Source organism: Topomyia yanbarensis, chromosome 1, assembly GCF_030247195.1.
Source record: "Topomyia yanbarensis strain Yona2022 chromosome 1, ASM3024719v1, whole genome shotgun sequence".
In the NCBI taxonomy this organism is placed as follows: domain Eukaryota; kingdom Metazoa; phylum Arthropoda; class Insecta; order Diptera; family Culicidae; genus Topomyia; species Topomyia yanbarensis.
This window is the reverse complement of record NC_080670.1, coordinates 96,740,231-96,758,811: the sequence shown is the minus strand read 5'-3', so window position 1 is coordinate 96,758,811 and position 18,581 is coordinate 96,740,231. Positions and strand designations below refer to the sequence as shown.

Genomic DNA, 18,581 nt, shown 5'->3' with positions numbered 1-18,581 from the left:
TCGACAAGGACCTCTTGGGCCAAGGCCTTGTACACCGCAGATTGAGCGCCTCGCTTCAGCACCAGCAGCATTTCTCCCGTGTTGGTGCGTCTCACGCTACGCACATCTTGCCCAAGGGCCGAAAGGCTTTCGGCCGCCTTCATCGACTTTAGGACATCGGCGTATTTGTCCTTGTCGGTTTTTAACCACAAGGCCTCGCCTCTGTCCTTGGCCTTCTTCGCGGGCCGCGGTACCTCCGGTGTCGATGCCGGCTTCTTCCTGGTGACCAGCGTCCAGGGGTTAACGCCCCCTGCCCCTGTCGCGCCGTGTAGCTGGTACCAACGCTCTGCTCAGCGAGGTCACTCTCGCCCTCGCTTACCTCGACCAGACGGCGTCTGGCCTTAACGGTTGCACGCCGTGTGGTGTCCGTTTTTGCACCCTCGCCTGGCGACTTCCTAATGCGCTTCGCGTACGGCGCCGTCTTACGATTGCCCTTGCCCTTGCCTTTTCCCTTCGACGGGAACTCGGCCACCGCTTCGAGCGACATGGCTGCTCCCCACAGGCTCCGTTAACGATCGAGCATCTTTTTCACCCCCTCGCCACGCGTCTCTTCACGCCTTGGAATTGGGGTTATGACCTATCTTACTTTACGTGGTGACCGCGGCCCAGATCATCACAACCACCCTCCTTTACCAGGGTTTTGGACCTGTAGCTCTGATTCTCAATAGTGCCATGTACGTATATTATCACAGACATGCTACTATTGAGATCCGTCATTCGCTAGCGGACCGTTGTATAGTCGCGCGAATATGCACTGTTATTGTTCTCTCGCTCGTTTTTGTATCACGTGCCTTTCTATTCCTTTCTGTTACTAATACTAGTATAAACAAAACGAGTATGCGTCTTTTCCTCACCTTCCATCCAGTGACCAGTGTTGCCACACTGCTTTTTACAATAACATACCAAAAATATTTTCAGCGAATGTTGTAGATTGAAGAAGAAAAAAAATCATTCAGCAATTCCAAAGACATTCTATTCTATTCTAACCCTTACACAGCCAGTATTGAAAAGCATCCTGGAAAACACTGCAGTTATTCTGTAGTGTTTTTCTTGTAAATATTAATATTTGAAGCATATTTTCATATGTCGCAAATATTAAAACTGCCAGGCCTACTGTGCAGAGTTGGGTTCGAAGATGTTTCAAAAATAGACGGCAATAAAATTATTCATTTAATGAATAATTTAATTAACGAATTGTTTTGAATCTTAAAGGAGGAAGAAACGAGGACAACCGTACCGACCGTTTCAGTTTGAAGGGGATAAGTATAGTAAATCGTTGGGAGTGACTTTGCTAAGAAGGTTAATGTCACTCCTTTGGTCCTTTGGGATGGGACAGAGCTATTTACACCTTGCCCTGGCTAATAAGCCTAGGTTATAGCTCCTTTATTCGCTCTTCAGAAATTCCAAAAACATTCCCAAAAAAATCCCAAAAAACTATGTATGCGCAGGAGACGGTAAAATAGCATGCACATTGTCTATACCATTAGAATTCAATAAAATTCCAACAACGTTACTACAGAAGTAGTTAATTTCTTTTAAAAGTAAATAAATAAGTAAATAATTAAGATGTACGGCTGGTGTAGAGCGCAAAAAATGGATCTTTTTTATCCGCTTAATTGTTAGTATTCAACTTCTAGAAGTGTCTTCCGCAATCTCGGTGGCCACGCTGAACCTTTAATCAATTAATTAATTACTTTAAACAGTCATGTATTCCTCATTCATATTAAAGAAAATATGGATGGGTACCATCTATGACCTAGCCGCAGTGTCGTGACTACACATCGGAAATGTTGTTTGAAATCTAATGATATTCAACGGAATCATTAGATTTGAAATAATATATTTGAATGGAAATTTTCAAATTCTTCTCTTTGATAGTTACGATGGTTTGGCAATGAATCTTTAATGTTTTTACTGAATTCAAAGATCGTTGGATGTTGTAGAATTCTGTCAGCATAACATGATTGGTATTTGTGTAGGTAATTCACCAGTTATAATTTTACCTTGTGTTGTGTGTTGCAGATTTCAAATTAAACCATTGAATCAATCAAATGAAAAAGAAATATATAAAAAGTTTTAAATATATCTTTCATTTCTACATGCATGTGTTTTTACCATATAAAATAACCCCCATCAGAGCTAAAAAATTTTAAAATGTCCAAAGTAAGGTTATGTCACAGATATTACCCACACATTTTCTCCAAACAAAAATTGAGAACGGTTTAGACGGAGCCCCAACCCACTGGTAATGCGTGGATTTGTTCTGCTTCACAGTCGTTAATCGTTAGAAAAATTTGTTGGTCAAAAACATTTCAAAGCCCCAAGGAAAACTTTTATTTAAAAAAAATGTCCCCAAATTTTTGTCCTTCAGAACATTCATATTACATTATAGATATTTTTGGCGATGCTTATATTTTTCTTTGACATAAGATCTTGACGTTTCATCCATTTTGAAATCTTTTGGCGTCAACAATTAAATCCCGATTTAAAGAAAGCTGAAAAAAATGTTTCTACGGTTTTTGTTCGTTTTCATACTAGGCGTTGACATTTTATTTAATTTTTTAGATATTTTCATTTTTTTCGATTTTCAACATTTAGATTTTTTTGAAATTTAAAAAATAAATTATATCGAATCAAGCTAAAAATCGCTTCGGTTCCTTTTTCGAAGTAATAAAATTTTCTATATTGTTTGGTGGGATATCAAAATTAGAGAACCCGAACCCGAAATGTTTAAATTTACAAAACCCGAACCAGACCCGAAACCCGTCGGGATCGGGTCGAGTCCGGGTTTCGGGTCCACAAACCCGAACCCGACTATCTCTAATTTAAATTGTGGCAATTTTCATTGGTTTAATTCAACTTCCTTATTGAACATCTCTACTTCTCGATATAAACTTTGATTTTAAACCCCGTTCTATTTTTTTCAAAAATTGTTTCACCACGGGTTTTTTTTGTTTCCCGATCTTGTGTCGTTTTATCATGATTCAATGAGCGCTACCCCTTAATTATGCCGATATTATCCTCAATAATGAAATAAGGGTTTCAGGAGTGAAGTTCCAAGATTATCGTTAACTGCTGCTAGATCGACTTTGTAGACAGAGCCATATACTGCAAGCCTAATCTATTCGCGACCCAATGTAGAACATTTTATGGCAGTAAACGTCATGGCATTTACTTGAGAACAGTTGAGGGTTATCCTGCGAGTGTGGGCGATCTGCGATTCCACGAGATTGTCCTTGCATTGACGTGTCTAAGAATAGATTGAAATATATTGGAGTATCTAGCATACCGACATACAAAGTTATTTGCTAGGCATGCATAGAAACTCATCTTATGGTAAAGTAAGGCGATTCGTATTCAACTATACTGTATTCGTTCCAATTAAATAATGAAAGTGCTCCTTTTCTTCTCCGAAAACCAATTAACTAACTGATAATAAACAGAGTTACAAATATTCAAATTCATTGAATGAAAATTGATCATATTCAGCCCCATTCATTTTCAATATTCAGTGAGGCAGCTGAAAACGTCAATCCAAATACAAATAATTTGTATTTGGTGAAACCAACAAACCGCCCATTTATCAATGCAGATTTTCATTTGCCTCCGATTATTACACGAAGCGAACGTGTAGCTGCGAATCAAACGCTTAAAAGTAGGCCCTGGCACAATGTAAGCGATGATAATTATTGTTTTACGAGTCGCATCAGGCTTATTTTCAACCGTCAAAAGAGATCTTCGATTAGTTTTAATTCTGATAAAAAACAGTTCAGCAGGATAATTTTCTCCAACAAATGCAATTTCATTCGAGTTACGAGTTATGATCGGAGTCTGTTTCCTGGTTTTAAAATGAAATGTCTATCACTTGTCTTCTGTCACACGCAACAATATTCTGTTTGAAAAATAATAAATTAATAAATTCAACTAGCGTCTTTTTGCATGAAAGATTTTTAATCGAGTTGAATTTGATTTCGTTTTGACCCTGAACATTATAGTTGAATGCTTGGAGTTTAATTGAAAACACCATCATTGTCATGGGTGAGTCAATAAAGACATTACTTGCATATCGAATGATATTCTACGCAGTATTAGAATCTGGACCTTTACCCTTACATTTCGATTTCGAGTTCTTCTGGCTGTGTTCCAAAGAGTACCCAATGATGTGTCTCTCGACAAGTCATCCACAAAGTGTATCAAGTAGCTGTTCATTTTAACACGACGTAGACTGTCAATTTTCTTATCCAAATCGTACCGACCTTTTCCTTTTCAATTAATTTACAAGTGTCTCCTTGGCGCAAAAGAAATTCTTTAGGATCGATTTGTTAAGGGGTTACATACCTTTTTGCGCGAAAAATGTCAATTTACGTAAAGGCATAAATCAATGATTTCATTACATCAAACTTATAGTATTTTGGTAGTACATTTTTCAGTGGAATAAACACGCATAAGTTTATAAAAATATTTTAATATTTGGCGGAGTTATGGCTTTTTACGAAACCCTTTTTGCCTTTCTCATATAAAGAAAGGCTATGCAATCACTGTAAAAATCGACTTTTTAACCGAAGCCCGGAGGGCCGAGTGTCATACACCATTCGATTCAGTTCGTAGAGATCGGCAAATGTCTGTGTGTGTATGTGTGTGTGTATGTGTGTGTCATTTAAACTCACACAATTTTCTCAGAGATGGCTGAACCGATTTTCGCAAACTTAGTTTCATCTGAAAGGTATAACGCTCCCATAAGCTGCTATTGAATTTTTAGTTGATCCGACTTCCGGTTCCGGAGTTACGGGTTGAAGAGTGCGGTCACACAGCAAATTCCCATATAAACTGGTACCACCATGATGTTCAAATGATGTAAAACATATTAAAATTGATGTAACATTTCTCTAGTTGGCGGATCTGGATTACCAATGATCAATCAAAGCAGCTTTGACCACATTGGCCACCTATGATGGTTCGTGACGCCCCCGAGGAACCCGCCAAGTTCCTAAGCTAATATCATACCCATTCCTCAACGAATTCTCTACCGATTTTTACAAACTTTATTTCAAATGAAAGATACAGTAATACCATTGACTGCTGCTGAATTTCATTCGGTTCTAACTCTTGCTTCCGGAGTTACAGGGGTGTTAGTAAGGATACACTGGAATTTCCCATATAAATCGGTACAATCGTAATACCTCAGAGGCTAAAAACTATTGAAATGGTCACCAAATTACTTCTAATCGCAGATCTAGATCACTGATTGCCAATCAAACATTCTTTGAATATATTGTCCACTATCGACGATTCCGGAAGTCCCGAATTCCGGGCATATTCCACAATTAAAGTCACATCGGTTCTTCGGTGATGACTGAACTGATTTTCTCACACCACGTCTCAAATGGAAGGCAAAATATGCAGTTGAGTATTGCGTCGCCGCCCCTCCCCCTTCCTTGCCCTTACACCTCCCTCCTTCATCTCTCCCCTCCCCACCCCTTGGACCACCCTCACGCCCGCATTTCCTTCATCCACCGCGTATACCGAAATAAGATAAAGGATTTCTGGCGCATCCTCCACTCCCACTCTACTAACCCCCCATTCCCTCCACTTTCAAACCCATTCCACTAACATTTCAAAATATAATCACATGAAGATAACATTGAACTCATGCTGATTAAGCTAATTAAATATTATTCTTTTGCTTTCTCATATAGAAAGGTTATGCAATTGCTCCAAAAACGGACTTTCTAACCGAGGCCCGGAGGGCCGAGTCTTATATAACATTTGACTCAGTTCGCCGAGATCGCAAAATATCTGTGTGTATGTATGTGTGTATGTATGTGTGTATGTATGTGTGTATGTATGCATGTATGTATGTGTGTGTATGTGCGGATTTGTTAACAAAATGTCCACATCGGTTTCTCGGAGATGGCTGAACCGATTTTTACAAACTAAGATTCAAATGAAAGGTATAATATTCCCATAGGTTGCTATTGAATTTCATTTTCAACCGACATCTTGTTCCGGATTATGAGTTGAAGAGTATGGTTACAAAACAAAATTAGTTGATTTGTCCACATCGGTTTCTCGGAATTTTCTGAACCGATTTTGACAAATTTGATTTTAAATGAAAGGTCCATCAGCTGCTGTTGAATTTTGTGTGAATCCGAGTTCTGGTTCCTGAATTACAGGGTGATACGTACGATCACGCAGCAGATCCCGATTCTAACGAATTCATCGATGAATGTAAAAAGGTGAAATTTTTTCCAAAATGTAAACACAACTATTGAATTTGTAGATCTAGGTCACCAGCAGTCATTGAAAGTCTCTTTGGCCACACTGGCCACCATCGACGGATCCGGAAGCATCCAAATTCAGAATAACGGTTATATTGGTTTCTCGAAAATGGCTAGACCGATTTGATCAACTTAGTCTCAAATGAAAGATGTTGCGTCCCCGGAAACTGATATTAAATTCCATCTCCATCCGACTTCCGGCTCCGAAGTTACGGGTTGTGGAGTGCGATCACATAGAAAGGCTATGCAATCACTGTAAAAATCGACTTTCTAACCGAGGCCCGGAGGGCCGAGTGTCATACACCATTCGATTCAGTTCGTCGAGATCGGCAAATGTCTGTGTGTGTATGTATGTGTGTGTATGTGTGTGTGTGTCATTTAAACTCACACAATTTTCTCAGAGATGGCTGAACCGATTTTCCAAACTTAGTTTCATCTGAAAGGTATAACGCTCCCATAAGCTGCTATTGAATTTTTAGTTGATCCGACTTCCGGTTCCGGAGTTACGGGTTGAAGAGTGCGGTCACACAGCAAATTCCCATATAAACTGATACCACCATGATGTTCAAATGATGTAAAACATATTAAAATTGATGTAACATTACTCTAGTTTGCGGGTCTGGATCACTAATGATCAATCAAAGCAGCTTTGACCACATTGGCCACCAATGACGGTTCATGACGCCCCCGGGGAACCCGCCAAGTTCCTAAGCTAATGTAACACCTATTCCCCAACGAATTCTCTACCGATTTTTACAAACTTGATTTCAAATGAAAGATACAGTAATGCCATTGACTGCTGCTGAATGTCATTCGGTTCTAACTCTTGCTTCCGGAGTTACAGGGGTGTTAGTAAGGATACACTGGAATTTCCCATATAAATCGGTACAATCGTAATACCTCAGAGGCTAAAAACTATTGAAATGGTCACCAAATTACTTCTAATCGCAGATCTAGATCACTGATTGCCAATCAAACGTTATTTGAATATATTGTCCACTATCGACGATTCCGGAAGTCCGGAATTCCGGGCATATTCCACAATTAAAGTCACATCGGTTCTTCAGTGATGACTGAACCGATTTTCTCAAATGGAAGGCAAAATATGCAGTTGAGTATTACGTCGCCGCCCCTCCTCCCCCCGCCTTGCCCTTACACCTCCCTCCTTCATCACTCCCCTCCCCTTGGACCACCCTCACGCCCGCATTTCCTTCATCCACCCCGTATACCGAAATAAGATAAAGGATTTCTGACGCATCCTCCACTCTCACTCTACTAACCCCCCATTCCCTCCACTTTCAAACCCATTCCACCAACATTTCAAAATATAATTACATGAAGATAACATTGACCGAAGCCCGGAGGGCCGAGTCTCATATAACATTCGACTCAGTTCGCCGAGATCGCAAAATATCTGTGTGTATGTATGTGTGTTTATATGTGCGTATGTATGTGTGCATGTATGTATGTATGTATGTATGTATGTATGTATGTATGTATGTATGTATGTATGTATGTATGTATGTATGTATGTATGTATGTATGTATGTATGTATGTATGTATGTATGTATGTATGTATGTATGTATGTATGTATGTATGTATGTATGTATGTATGTATGTATGTACGTATGTATGTATGTATGTGATTTTTACAAACTAAGATTCAAATGAAAGGTATAATATTCCCATAGGTTGCTATTGAATTTCATTTTCAACTGACATCTTGTTCCGGATTACGAGTTGAAGAGTATGGTTACAAAACAAAATTAGTTGATTTGTCCACATCGGTTTCTCGGAATTTTCTGAACCGATTTTGACAAACTTGATTTTAAATGAAAGGTCAATCAGCTGCTGTTGAATTTTGTGTGGATCCGAGTTCTGGTTCCTGAATTACAGGGTGATAAGTTACCACTGCGCTTGGTAGACGAAGCACGCTTGGAAGCGCTGTAACTTTCGATCTATTTCTCAGATCTTTATAAAAATTTGGAAAAATATTCTCAAGGAGTTGTACTTTCAGATAAAGTAATAAAAATCGATTTTCAAAAAAAAAAAATAAAAGGTATGTAACCCCTTAAGCTTCATACACAAAGTATAGGATATGGTGGGGCAAATCCGACCTAGTAAATGAGTTTGGCTGTAAAATGCTTATTTACATCGGATCAAGTCGTATGTATGAAATGAAAGGTTAGACTTCTGGACAACTTTCCATTTATAGCATTTTATTCGCATCTTGAAAAAATTTTGAAATACAAGCGTTTTACGAAAAAGTTCATTTTTGCTGTTTTAAAAAATGGTGAGGTAAACCCGACCGCCTGTTTTTGGTTGATTTAGTACAGATATTACCCAAATTTTATGGTTTTTCAAATTTAATCAAAGAATTTAAATCCACTTACCTTTTTTATGCAATCACTTTAACAATCAGAAATATCCTGTAGTCAATGAATGAAGCACAAAAATCAAATAAAAAGTTGTAAAAACACATTTATTGTCCTTTGAGCATCTCAATGTAGACTAATAAAATGCTGTCATGCCACCATTATGATTATTTTCGATTCTCTAAACAACAAAATTGATATTAGATCGCGTAGTACTTCCGATTTTCGATAACAGAAGGGGGTCGGGTTTACCCAGCGGCCGCATTTGCCCCACCTTACCCTATATGCGTCCTAATTCCAATTTTAATAACGAGACACGAAAGCATTTGAAATACTGTATAACTTCGCAGAACATCAGATGGCACTATCTCTTACCATTGTATAGATAGGAGTATTACCTTGAATTAATTTTGATCACTGGCGCCACCATGTGGTAGAATTTTGCATTTTTAAAATGAGAAAAGAAAATATTTTTTACTACTCTACAACTTTGTAGAACATCAAAATGCTCCATCTCTTACCGTTGTACAGATAGGAATATTCCTTTTAAATTGCTTGGCTCACTACCGCCACCTTGCGGCGAAATACTGAAACTTTCCAGTCAAACCAAAAAGTCCTTTTATTCTTCTACAACTTTGTGGAACATCATAACTTTCTATCTCTCATTGTTTCAGAGATATATGAGTTTTTCCTAACTTTGTCCCACCTTCACGCGTGGTTCACTTACATGAGAGAAGCGAAGTGCGCCCTTTGCGAATGCTAAGCAGCAGCATCCAACTTTAAACTTTAATAACTCTTTAACGGTTGGTTGGATTGTCTTGTAGTCTTCGACAAACTTGTTCGGCATATCTTCAAAAGCTTAACTCCTTCCTAGATCCGTGATCGGAAGTTTACAGCAACCTCTAGCGTGACTTTGTGAACTGCGAGTTCCCCATACATTTTGGCCAAAAATCCCATACAAATTTTAAGTTCTTTGGGGGAGGGGTTAGGATTAACCGATTTTGCTCAAATTTGGACAGTGTCATTTTTTCATGATTTGGAACGACGCTAGGGGGTGTAGATTAGTGATTTCAAAAATGGTCGCACGGTGTCTTTTTTTAAAAACTGTATGCAAAAAAATTCAGCATCTCTGAAACTTCAGGATATGAAAGAATAGGCTTTCCCCTTTCACTTGAAATCAACATTAAAATAATCCGTCGGGGGGTCTAGAGCAACTTTTTTTTCGTGAAAACATAGATTTTACAATAGAACTAGTTCATATTTCTGTTCCTAGATGGTGCTTTAGACATTCGAACAACACTAAAAGTGAGAATCTGATAGATATTTTAATTGTCTACAACTTTGTTAACAACTAAAAACCGATGCGAAATTATCCGGAAAAGTTGTTTAATATTTTAACGAAGTCTCAAAGCTAGTTTCACAGAAACCCTAGTGGTTTGTAAGTCAATTCACACGCACTTTTTTCATTTGCCAAATACTTGTGTTTAGTTGAACAGTGCAATCAGCGGAATTTGAGAGCTTGGGAAGTCTCTTTTTGCTGAAAATTATAATTCCAGATTCCACCTGATATAGGGCACCATTAATATTTTTGGGATGAAAAGTCTTAGATAAGTGTTGACCAAACTAGTATGATATTAATATTCTTTTCCAAGATAATGAGTGATTCCTCCCGCAGAAACAGCTTTTTCAATGATGTATGCCTTCTTTTTCATTTTTTCGATTGTTCTCGGAGATGACTGATAACTATTCTTGCATGAACCTCCTACTTTGTTAGCATCTTCATATAAAATTCACTTGTCCTGAACTTCAACCTTTATATTTGAACAAACTCAATGAAACTGTTAACACCATTGCAATATTTCGCGAATTTCATTGCAATGCTTGGTTGAAAACGTTGATTATCTTTTTAAAAATTAACTCAATGTGACAAACAGTGAACAAAAAACTGAGTTTTTGGATCAAGATAATTTTTTGGGATATATTCGTGGATTTGTATTTATATAAGGTTTTTCTTGTATTCAAATCATATTTTGTTTTCAAAAGTAATATATTTCGCATAATCTAGGATCAATTTATTAACGATTTCTCACATAATTGATAGGAAATGGCCGTAAAATCCAACTGCCACCATATACTTTGCGGATAAAATTTGAATAAATCCTTTCACGCTAACCACTAATTTGGACAGTTACTTCTGTGATTTGCGTTCAATTATAAACTGTGTGTCCCAACATTTCGTCTTGAACAGAATTATAATAGATGACTTAAACGATCATGACCTAAATTATGCGACGTATGGTCCTTTCGAAAACATAAATGTAAGCAAACCCTTGTAAACAAGCAATACCTTCCGATGAATGGTAGTTCCTTCGAACCTATCGGGAAAGATTACAAACTTGAACCAAAAGCACAAATAGTTTTCTGCCTCTGTCAAACATCCTAATTTTCAGAAGGTCAATAGGAATTGTCAACGAAGAAGTTGTAATGAATCCCGTCAAATATTTTCATGTCACTAAACCCAATTATTTTTTGGTATTGAAGTAACCCGATCAGAAACACATAACAGAAATATTTCAAGAATTTATCTCACGTTGTTACTTGTTATAAATTTCTGATATTTTAACTACTAACGAGACCAAATGTATAACACAATATGTTACACTAGGCCTCGTGTGAAACTATCTTAGATATAGCTTCGTTAAAATCTTAAGCAACTTTTCCGGGTGATTTCAGATCAATTTTTAGTTGTCAACAAACTTGTAGACAAATAAATTTTCTATCAAATTCTCACATTTAGTGTTTTTCGAATGTCTAAAGCACCATCTAGGGACAGAAATATGAACTAGATAGAGTAGTAAAACCAATATTGTTACGAAAAAAACTTCAAAAAAAATTGCTCTGGACCCCCCGACGGATCATTTTGATCTTACTTTCAAATGAAAGCGGAAAGCCCATCCTTTCATATTCCGAAGTTTCAGAGTTGCTGAATTTTTTTGCATAAAGTTGTTCTAATAACTACACCGTGGGTCGTTTTATTGTCACCCTAATATACATGATCAGTAATCACCCTACTAACGTCTCGTGCATTGGTAACACGCCTTTCGGGCATTTTGATGTGACAAAATCCAAAATCTAAAAATGTTTAGTACCTAAGATTAATGTGTACTATTTGGCAACGGCAGCTGCATTTATTTTTTAAATTGTTCTGCCAAAGTTTTAATTTTTCGTACGTTTTGTTTACAACTAAATTGTTGCACTAAATGGCACAACATTTTTCGAACATGTGATCGATCCCATAAGAAAAGCATTAACAGTAAAGATCAGCCGGGGAATTAACCGGGATTCTGGTTGGTTATAGTTAGTATTCTGGCTCCAATGACACGACCGATTCTATACTAACTAGAGCAAGATAGCATTCCGGCTCATTTTCCGTCCTACCGAGTTGCGAAGAATTGCGTGCCGACCCAGTCGGGATTTTACTCGGGATTTGGTTCAGGATTTCAAATCGGCTCAGGAATTAATTTAGCTGGGGAATAGTGCTCCGAATTGCTCATTTCATCAGTTTGAAGACAACTTTACGCCAATTTTTAGTTCTTTGTATCTCACGCTAATCTTTGATTTTCCAAAAATATTTTGCACTATCTTTGAAGATACTTCTACTATATGTAAAGTATCGAACAGTATCAAATTTTAAGTTATGTGAACGTAATGCAAATAAAAATCCTATTTTTAGAGTGTTAAAGTGTCAACACTGCAGCCAAATGAACTGTCAAAACGTGCACCCAAACGAGCATGATGATATTGCGAGGGGAAGTAAAGGGGGAAGCCCATGCAAAGCTTATGGGAGCTTCTGGGATACCAGTAAATATCCATGGTTGCGAGTTTTACTGTTTTTGTCGCCGCAAGTCTGTGTATAAAGTGTCTGTACACCCGGCTTATAACTTATACCCTAAGCTTATACTTGACGGAGACGATTGGTGCATTAGCATTCGTGTTATTTGCTTCCATGCACATGTGCTGTATATTGTAGTGCAATGATTTTTCATTTGATGAAATTGTGTCTTTGAAACTCCGAAAAACAAATTATGCATTTTTTAGAATTAAATATAATAAAATATACAAAAAAGGAATCTTTTGAGCACCTCTCCGGGAAAATCCTGAAAGACTAATTATTACGTAAATTGTTTATACATGATAATGTCGTATTTTAAAGTAAATTAAAAACTGTTGTTTAAGCTGTTAATGAAAATCGGATCAGCGACTCAAAAGCCAAAAATAAGCATTTTGAAAAATCACGATGTTTTGGACAGGTAATGTGGAAAGCGCCACTCGAATATACGAAATTCGGCTTCAATAGTTTCCGATGAGCAACGATGCTACCAAATAACATTTTTCATAGAATCGCTATACCAACATAAATTACAAACCGTTTATCCTTTGATGAGAGGCTCCAAAAATTTGATCAAACAATGAATTCCGAATTTCGTAAATCTTATACGTGTACTATTTTTGTTTTCTGTAATACAACTATTTTCATTTTTCCACAGGTTCATCAATGCACGGCGAAGAATTGTACAACCAATGATAGATCAATCAAATCGAGCAGGTAAATTTAATTGATAAATTATAAGGTCAATTGTTGTATTGGTTAAAATTCAAATGAAAATCGTTGATTGTTCGAAAATGTTTAAATATTATGAAAGGTTGATAAATTTCTGAAAGTTCAGAAACAAAATTAGTCTAACAGATTCTTTTTATAATTTCGTTTATAATATGTCAATTGAGTCAAAGTGGGAAAATACAAAGTGCACTTTTAAAGTGGAAATAATGTTCGAAAACTTCTAACGGTTAAAATCACAATTTCGAAAGCATCAACTTTGGAGTTTTGACAACCTCGAAGAAGCTTTCCAACGTAAAACAGAACATCTTTTGATGTAATAATTTTGGTTATTAAATCTCCTAGAACTAATTTAGTTATTGGAGAGGCATTTCGAGCTCCTCTTATCAGAATCCAACACTAACTTAGTTAACGGACTAAGTTAGCGCCGGATTCATGCCAGCTCCAAAAAACAAAAACACGATTTGTGCTTCTGAGCAAACCCCTAGTCCTAGGTGATGTCCCGTAAGAAAAGAAATTCTGATTTAAGCTGATGAGAATTAATAAACCGAAACTTGTTTTAGCTTAGCAAGCCAATGCAATTTGCACTATGCTATATTTCTCCTTGGTGGAGAAAATTTTTGGCCAAAAAAACTGTTTTTTTCTCCACTAAGGAGAAAATGATTTTAAATCACATTTGCGCGTAAAGGGCACAAAACCAATACAGGTATACCTCGATAGTACGTACATCTTCGCTTCGTTTAGTGTACGTACTATCGAAACGTACGTACTATCGAATCACAAAAATAAATTTCAAAATATAACTTTTTATGTTTAATATTGCTTGAAAACCTACAAAAATAAGATTTATCACTGAATTATTCCCCATATTAGTGATAAACTGTTCAATCACTGGGTACTTGGACGAACGGACAGTGGCGGATTTGCCTAAAAACCTGGCCAAAAGCCGAAAATTGCATGGTGGTACTTTGGGTTCTAGTACATACATTGTCCTACAGATTGGGCTGCCGCATGCTATTTTAATAGAAACACTCCAAAATTTCCATATTTGAGGTGTTGACACATCCAAACAGTTTAGATCATCGCGTTTGGCTCATATTTTTTTATCGAGCGCCCGAAATATCAGTATTATTCAAGTGTAGCTAGATTTTGATAAAAGTGTCAGTTTCAAATGTGTAATAATGGAAAGTTATGCTGACGGTATGTACATTATTTATATGTATTGATGTCAAAATATATTATATTGTTTGTTTATAAAAAATGTCAATAACTTTGACGCTTTTGTAGCAGACGGTTTCAACAGGCATTTTTGCTAAATTATTGAAATACTTTTTTTGTCCACTATATTCCAAGGTAATTTATGTTCCTTGAACGATTCTCCATTTGGAACATAATAGAATTCTTGCCCAAATTTGCCCGTTTATGAGTAATATTTGATTAAGTGGAGACGGAGATGGATTATAAGATTTCTAGTTTAAAATTTGGGCTCGTACTTTTAATTACTGCTGCACCTCCGGTTGTCATAGCGAGTCACACAATACTGCATTTTGATCAGGAAGGATTGTATATTTAGTGGTGAAAATTTTATGGAGATTCATAAACATGTTCAAAAGTTATCAAAAGTGGAACGCAAAAGACGTAAATAATTTTGGTCGCTCATATTGAAATCCAATGAGGTCAACAGAAGTGATTGCCAAAGGTTCAAAATATCAAAAATCGATTATGAATACCATGATTAAACGTTGCTATCAAAATCAATTATAAATGCCATGATTAAAGGAACTATGAATACCATGATTAAAGGGACTATGACCTTTGATCATGCAAAGCAAAACAAATCTAGAGGTGGAATATATGACTGGATACTACAAACGAAAAAGTGTAGAGTAGTGCAAAAGAATACTGGGATCTCCGGCTGTGATTTGGCCAAAAAGCTCACTTTGGCGTACACTCCAGCTTGGCGAAATTGTTTGTGAGAAGGTTGATAGTCGTAGCATGTCAGCAAGCATGACAACAAAACGTGGTTGCTCAAAACTATACCAGGAAGCAGTATTAGCATGTTCTGACCAAGTATAACGCATGAATTTAAATGGACGTTTCATCGTAATAATGGACTTTGGACAAGTCCTCAAAGTCAAATTTAATTTGTATAAAACTATGAATCTTAGTGAATTTGACTTGTTTTCGTATTTTTGTTATATTCATTTTTTAGTACTGCAATTTGCATGTAAACTTGTCAATTTTCACTACATGCATTTCGTTGCAGAATCGGCTTATATTCTGTAATCTAGAAAAATACTATTTTTCGTTCTTTGAGAAATGTATGCATCGGACAGCAATTGAACAATAATCGTACAGAGACTTTAAAAGTTTTGTAACTATGTTGCATAATTTTTCAAAATACATAGTTTGAAATGACTAATGGCATCAATTCTCATAATAGCTACATTATCTAGATATCCAAACATGCGTGCAAATCAACAAATTCTATCATTTAACTACACACTATTTAAAATTCGATACATTATAAATGTTATTGGCATACACTGGAGCCATTAAATCTTCATTCGTGAGATTTTCCTTATATTTGTTGGCCATTTTGTATCCGCCATTTTGAATTTTGAAAATCTGACGTTAAAATCGTAATCTGCGCCTCAAAAAACCGTGGTATGCACCTTTGCAGGTCAATCAAAGCCATTTTCGACATTTGGCCAGGTTTTTAGGGAAATCCGCCACTGTGGAACGGTTTGCTACAACCAGAATGGTTGAAAATGGCATGTAAAAGCATTTCCTCGGACTTATTCAGTTCCTTGACTACGTACTATTTGTCTGAATTTCGCATGAAATATTCTGAATTTGTAATAAAAAACGCTTTTAGTCCACCTAACAGTGTGATGAGACATTTCTTATAACTCTTATCACTCTCTTCGGATATTATATCGTTCGAGAACATTTAGAACTTGATGCTTCGCGATGTTTTTGATAACACATACTACATGGGATAGTGGCAGGACTCAGAGAATCGCTCAAATCAGCATAGGACAACATCAGTGCTAGAAATCTCAAACCAAATCAATGGGAAAGCGAAAAAATGGCCCATAAAATAGACATACCAACGAATTATTGCTAATGCTCTGTTAATAAAATATCTAAATTGTGGTGGGAAAACTGAATTTTCCTAAAGGGGTTATATATTGTACTGAGCCAAAAAAAACGATTTTTTTTAATCGATTTGAAGTTTATACTTTACTCAAATTACCAACGCGACTGAGAACTAAGAAATCAACGCTTTTTCTTGAAAAGGGCGATACTAGCAGTGACACAATTCAAAGAAAATCAACAGTGAATATTTCCAGACTTGGTTTTATTTCCTATTTAAGAACTATTGTGTTTTATATTTTATATTTATGTTCGCAGCGGAGCGGAAACAGAAACTCCCGTACTCCATCACCGACAATATTGTTGTTTGGTACAGCCTGATCAGGTCTCCTGGGTGGGCACCCCACCATGTTCCGGTTATTGTACGGAGAAAGTTGATCCTTTGCTGGCACTTCTGTTTCAGATACCTAATGTGACATCCCCAGGTTCCTTTAGAGTCGAACAAGACCCCGAGATATTTGAAAGTTGAAACCTGAGCAATAGTTTGACCCATTAATTGAAGCTGTAGTTGCGCTGGTTCACGCTTCCTTGAAAATACGACTAGCTCAGTTTTCTCCGTGGAGAACTCGATACCTAGCTGGAGGGCCCAAGCAGACAATTTGTCCAAGGTATCTTGCAATGGTCCTTGCAGATCGACGGCTTTGGGACCTGTAATAGAGACCACACCGTCATCTGCAAGCTGCCTTAGCGTGCAGGAATTGACAAGACATTCGTCAATGTCATTCACGTAAAAGTTATAGAGTAGGGGGCTTAGACATGAGCCCTGGGGAAGACCCATGTAGCTAATTCGTGATGTCGATAAATCACCATGCGAAAAATGCATATGTTTTTCAGACAGCAAGTTTAGCAAAAAGTTGTTTAGAGTCGGTGATAGACCAAGATGGTGAAGCTTGTCAGAAAGAATTTTGATAGAAACTGAATCAAAAGCCCCCTTTATATCTAGGAAAACTGATGCCATCTGCTCTTTGCTAGCATAAGCCATTTGAATTTCTGTTGAGAGCAACGCAAGACAATCGTTCGTCCCTTTGCCTTTGCGGAAACCAAATTGTGTATCTGACAGTAAGCCATTTGCTTCAACCCAATTATCGAGGCGAAACAAGATCATTTTCTCGAACAACTTTCGGATACAGGACAGCATTGCAATCGGTCGATACGAGTTGTGGTCGGAGGCTGGTTTTCTTGGTTTTTGAATGGCGATGACCTTCACTTGCCTCCAGTCATGAGGGACAATATTACCCTCAAGAAACTTATTAAATAAATTCAACAAGCGTCTCTTGGCAGAGTCTGGCAGATTCTTTAACAAGTTAAATTTGATTCTGTCTGGCCCTGGGGCTTTATTGTTACATGAGAAGAGAGCAAGTGAGAACTCCACCATCGAAAACGGTGTTTCGTTCGCGTTATTGTGAGGGGACGCGGCGCGGTAGATCTTCTGTGCCGGGGCGGAATCCGGACAAACCTTCTTGGCAAAATCGAATATCCAACGGTTTGAATATTCCACGCTCTCATTGGTACTGTTTCGGTTTCGTAAGCGCCGGGCCGTACTCCAAAGAGTGCTCATCGATGTTTCTCTCGTTAGTCCGTCGACGAACCGGCGCCAGTAGCTACGTTTTTTGGCTTTTATCAAACTCTTCATGCGCGTTTCCTCCATCGCGTACTGTCGGTAGCTAGCTGGCAGCCCGTCGTCCCGGAAGGTCTTATACGCAGCGGCCTTCTCCGCGTACACGTCTGAGCACTCTTTGTCCCACCATGGATTGGGAGGACGCCCGCGTGAATTCGCGTCTGGTACGCGTTTAGTCTGAGCTTGAATCGCGGTATCGAGAATCAAGCCAGCCAGGAACCCGTACTCTTCCTCCGAAGGAAGCTCTTGTGTCGATTCTACTTTTTCGGATATCGCGGACGCGTAGCTCTTCCAATCAATATTTCGTGTGAGGTCATACGAAACATTGATTGTATTTGGTGGCCCTGAACTGTTAGCAATATTAATTACGATTGGCAGATGGTCGCTGCCGTGGGGATCAGAGACTACCTTCCACATGCAACCTAACCGCAGCGATGTCGAGCAGAGGGACAGGTCTAAGGCGCTCGGACGCGCTGGAGGGGCAGGAATCCG

General features: G+C 37.8%; 1 protein-coding gene across 3 annotated transcripts in view; it reads left to right on the top strand.

Moving 5' to 3' along the window:
- LOC131678827 (homeobox protein homothorax-like) overlaps window positions 1-18,581 on the top strand; it is an 885,299-nt gene that overhangs the window by 787,260 nt on the left and 79,458 nt on the right. For all 3 annotated transcript variants that reach the window (XM_058960309.1, XM_058959597.1, XM_058960872.1), the window contains one exon: window positions 13,242-13,300. In XM_058960309.1, coding sequence (XP_058816292.1) covers window positions 13,242-13,300 — 59 coding nt within the window. The remainder of the gene's footprint in view (window positions 1-13,241; window positions 13,301-18,581) is intronic.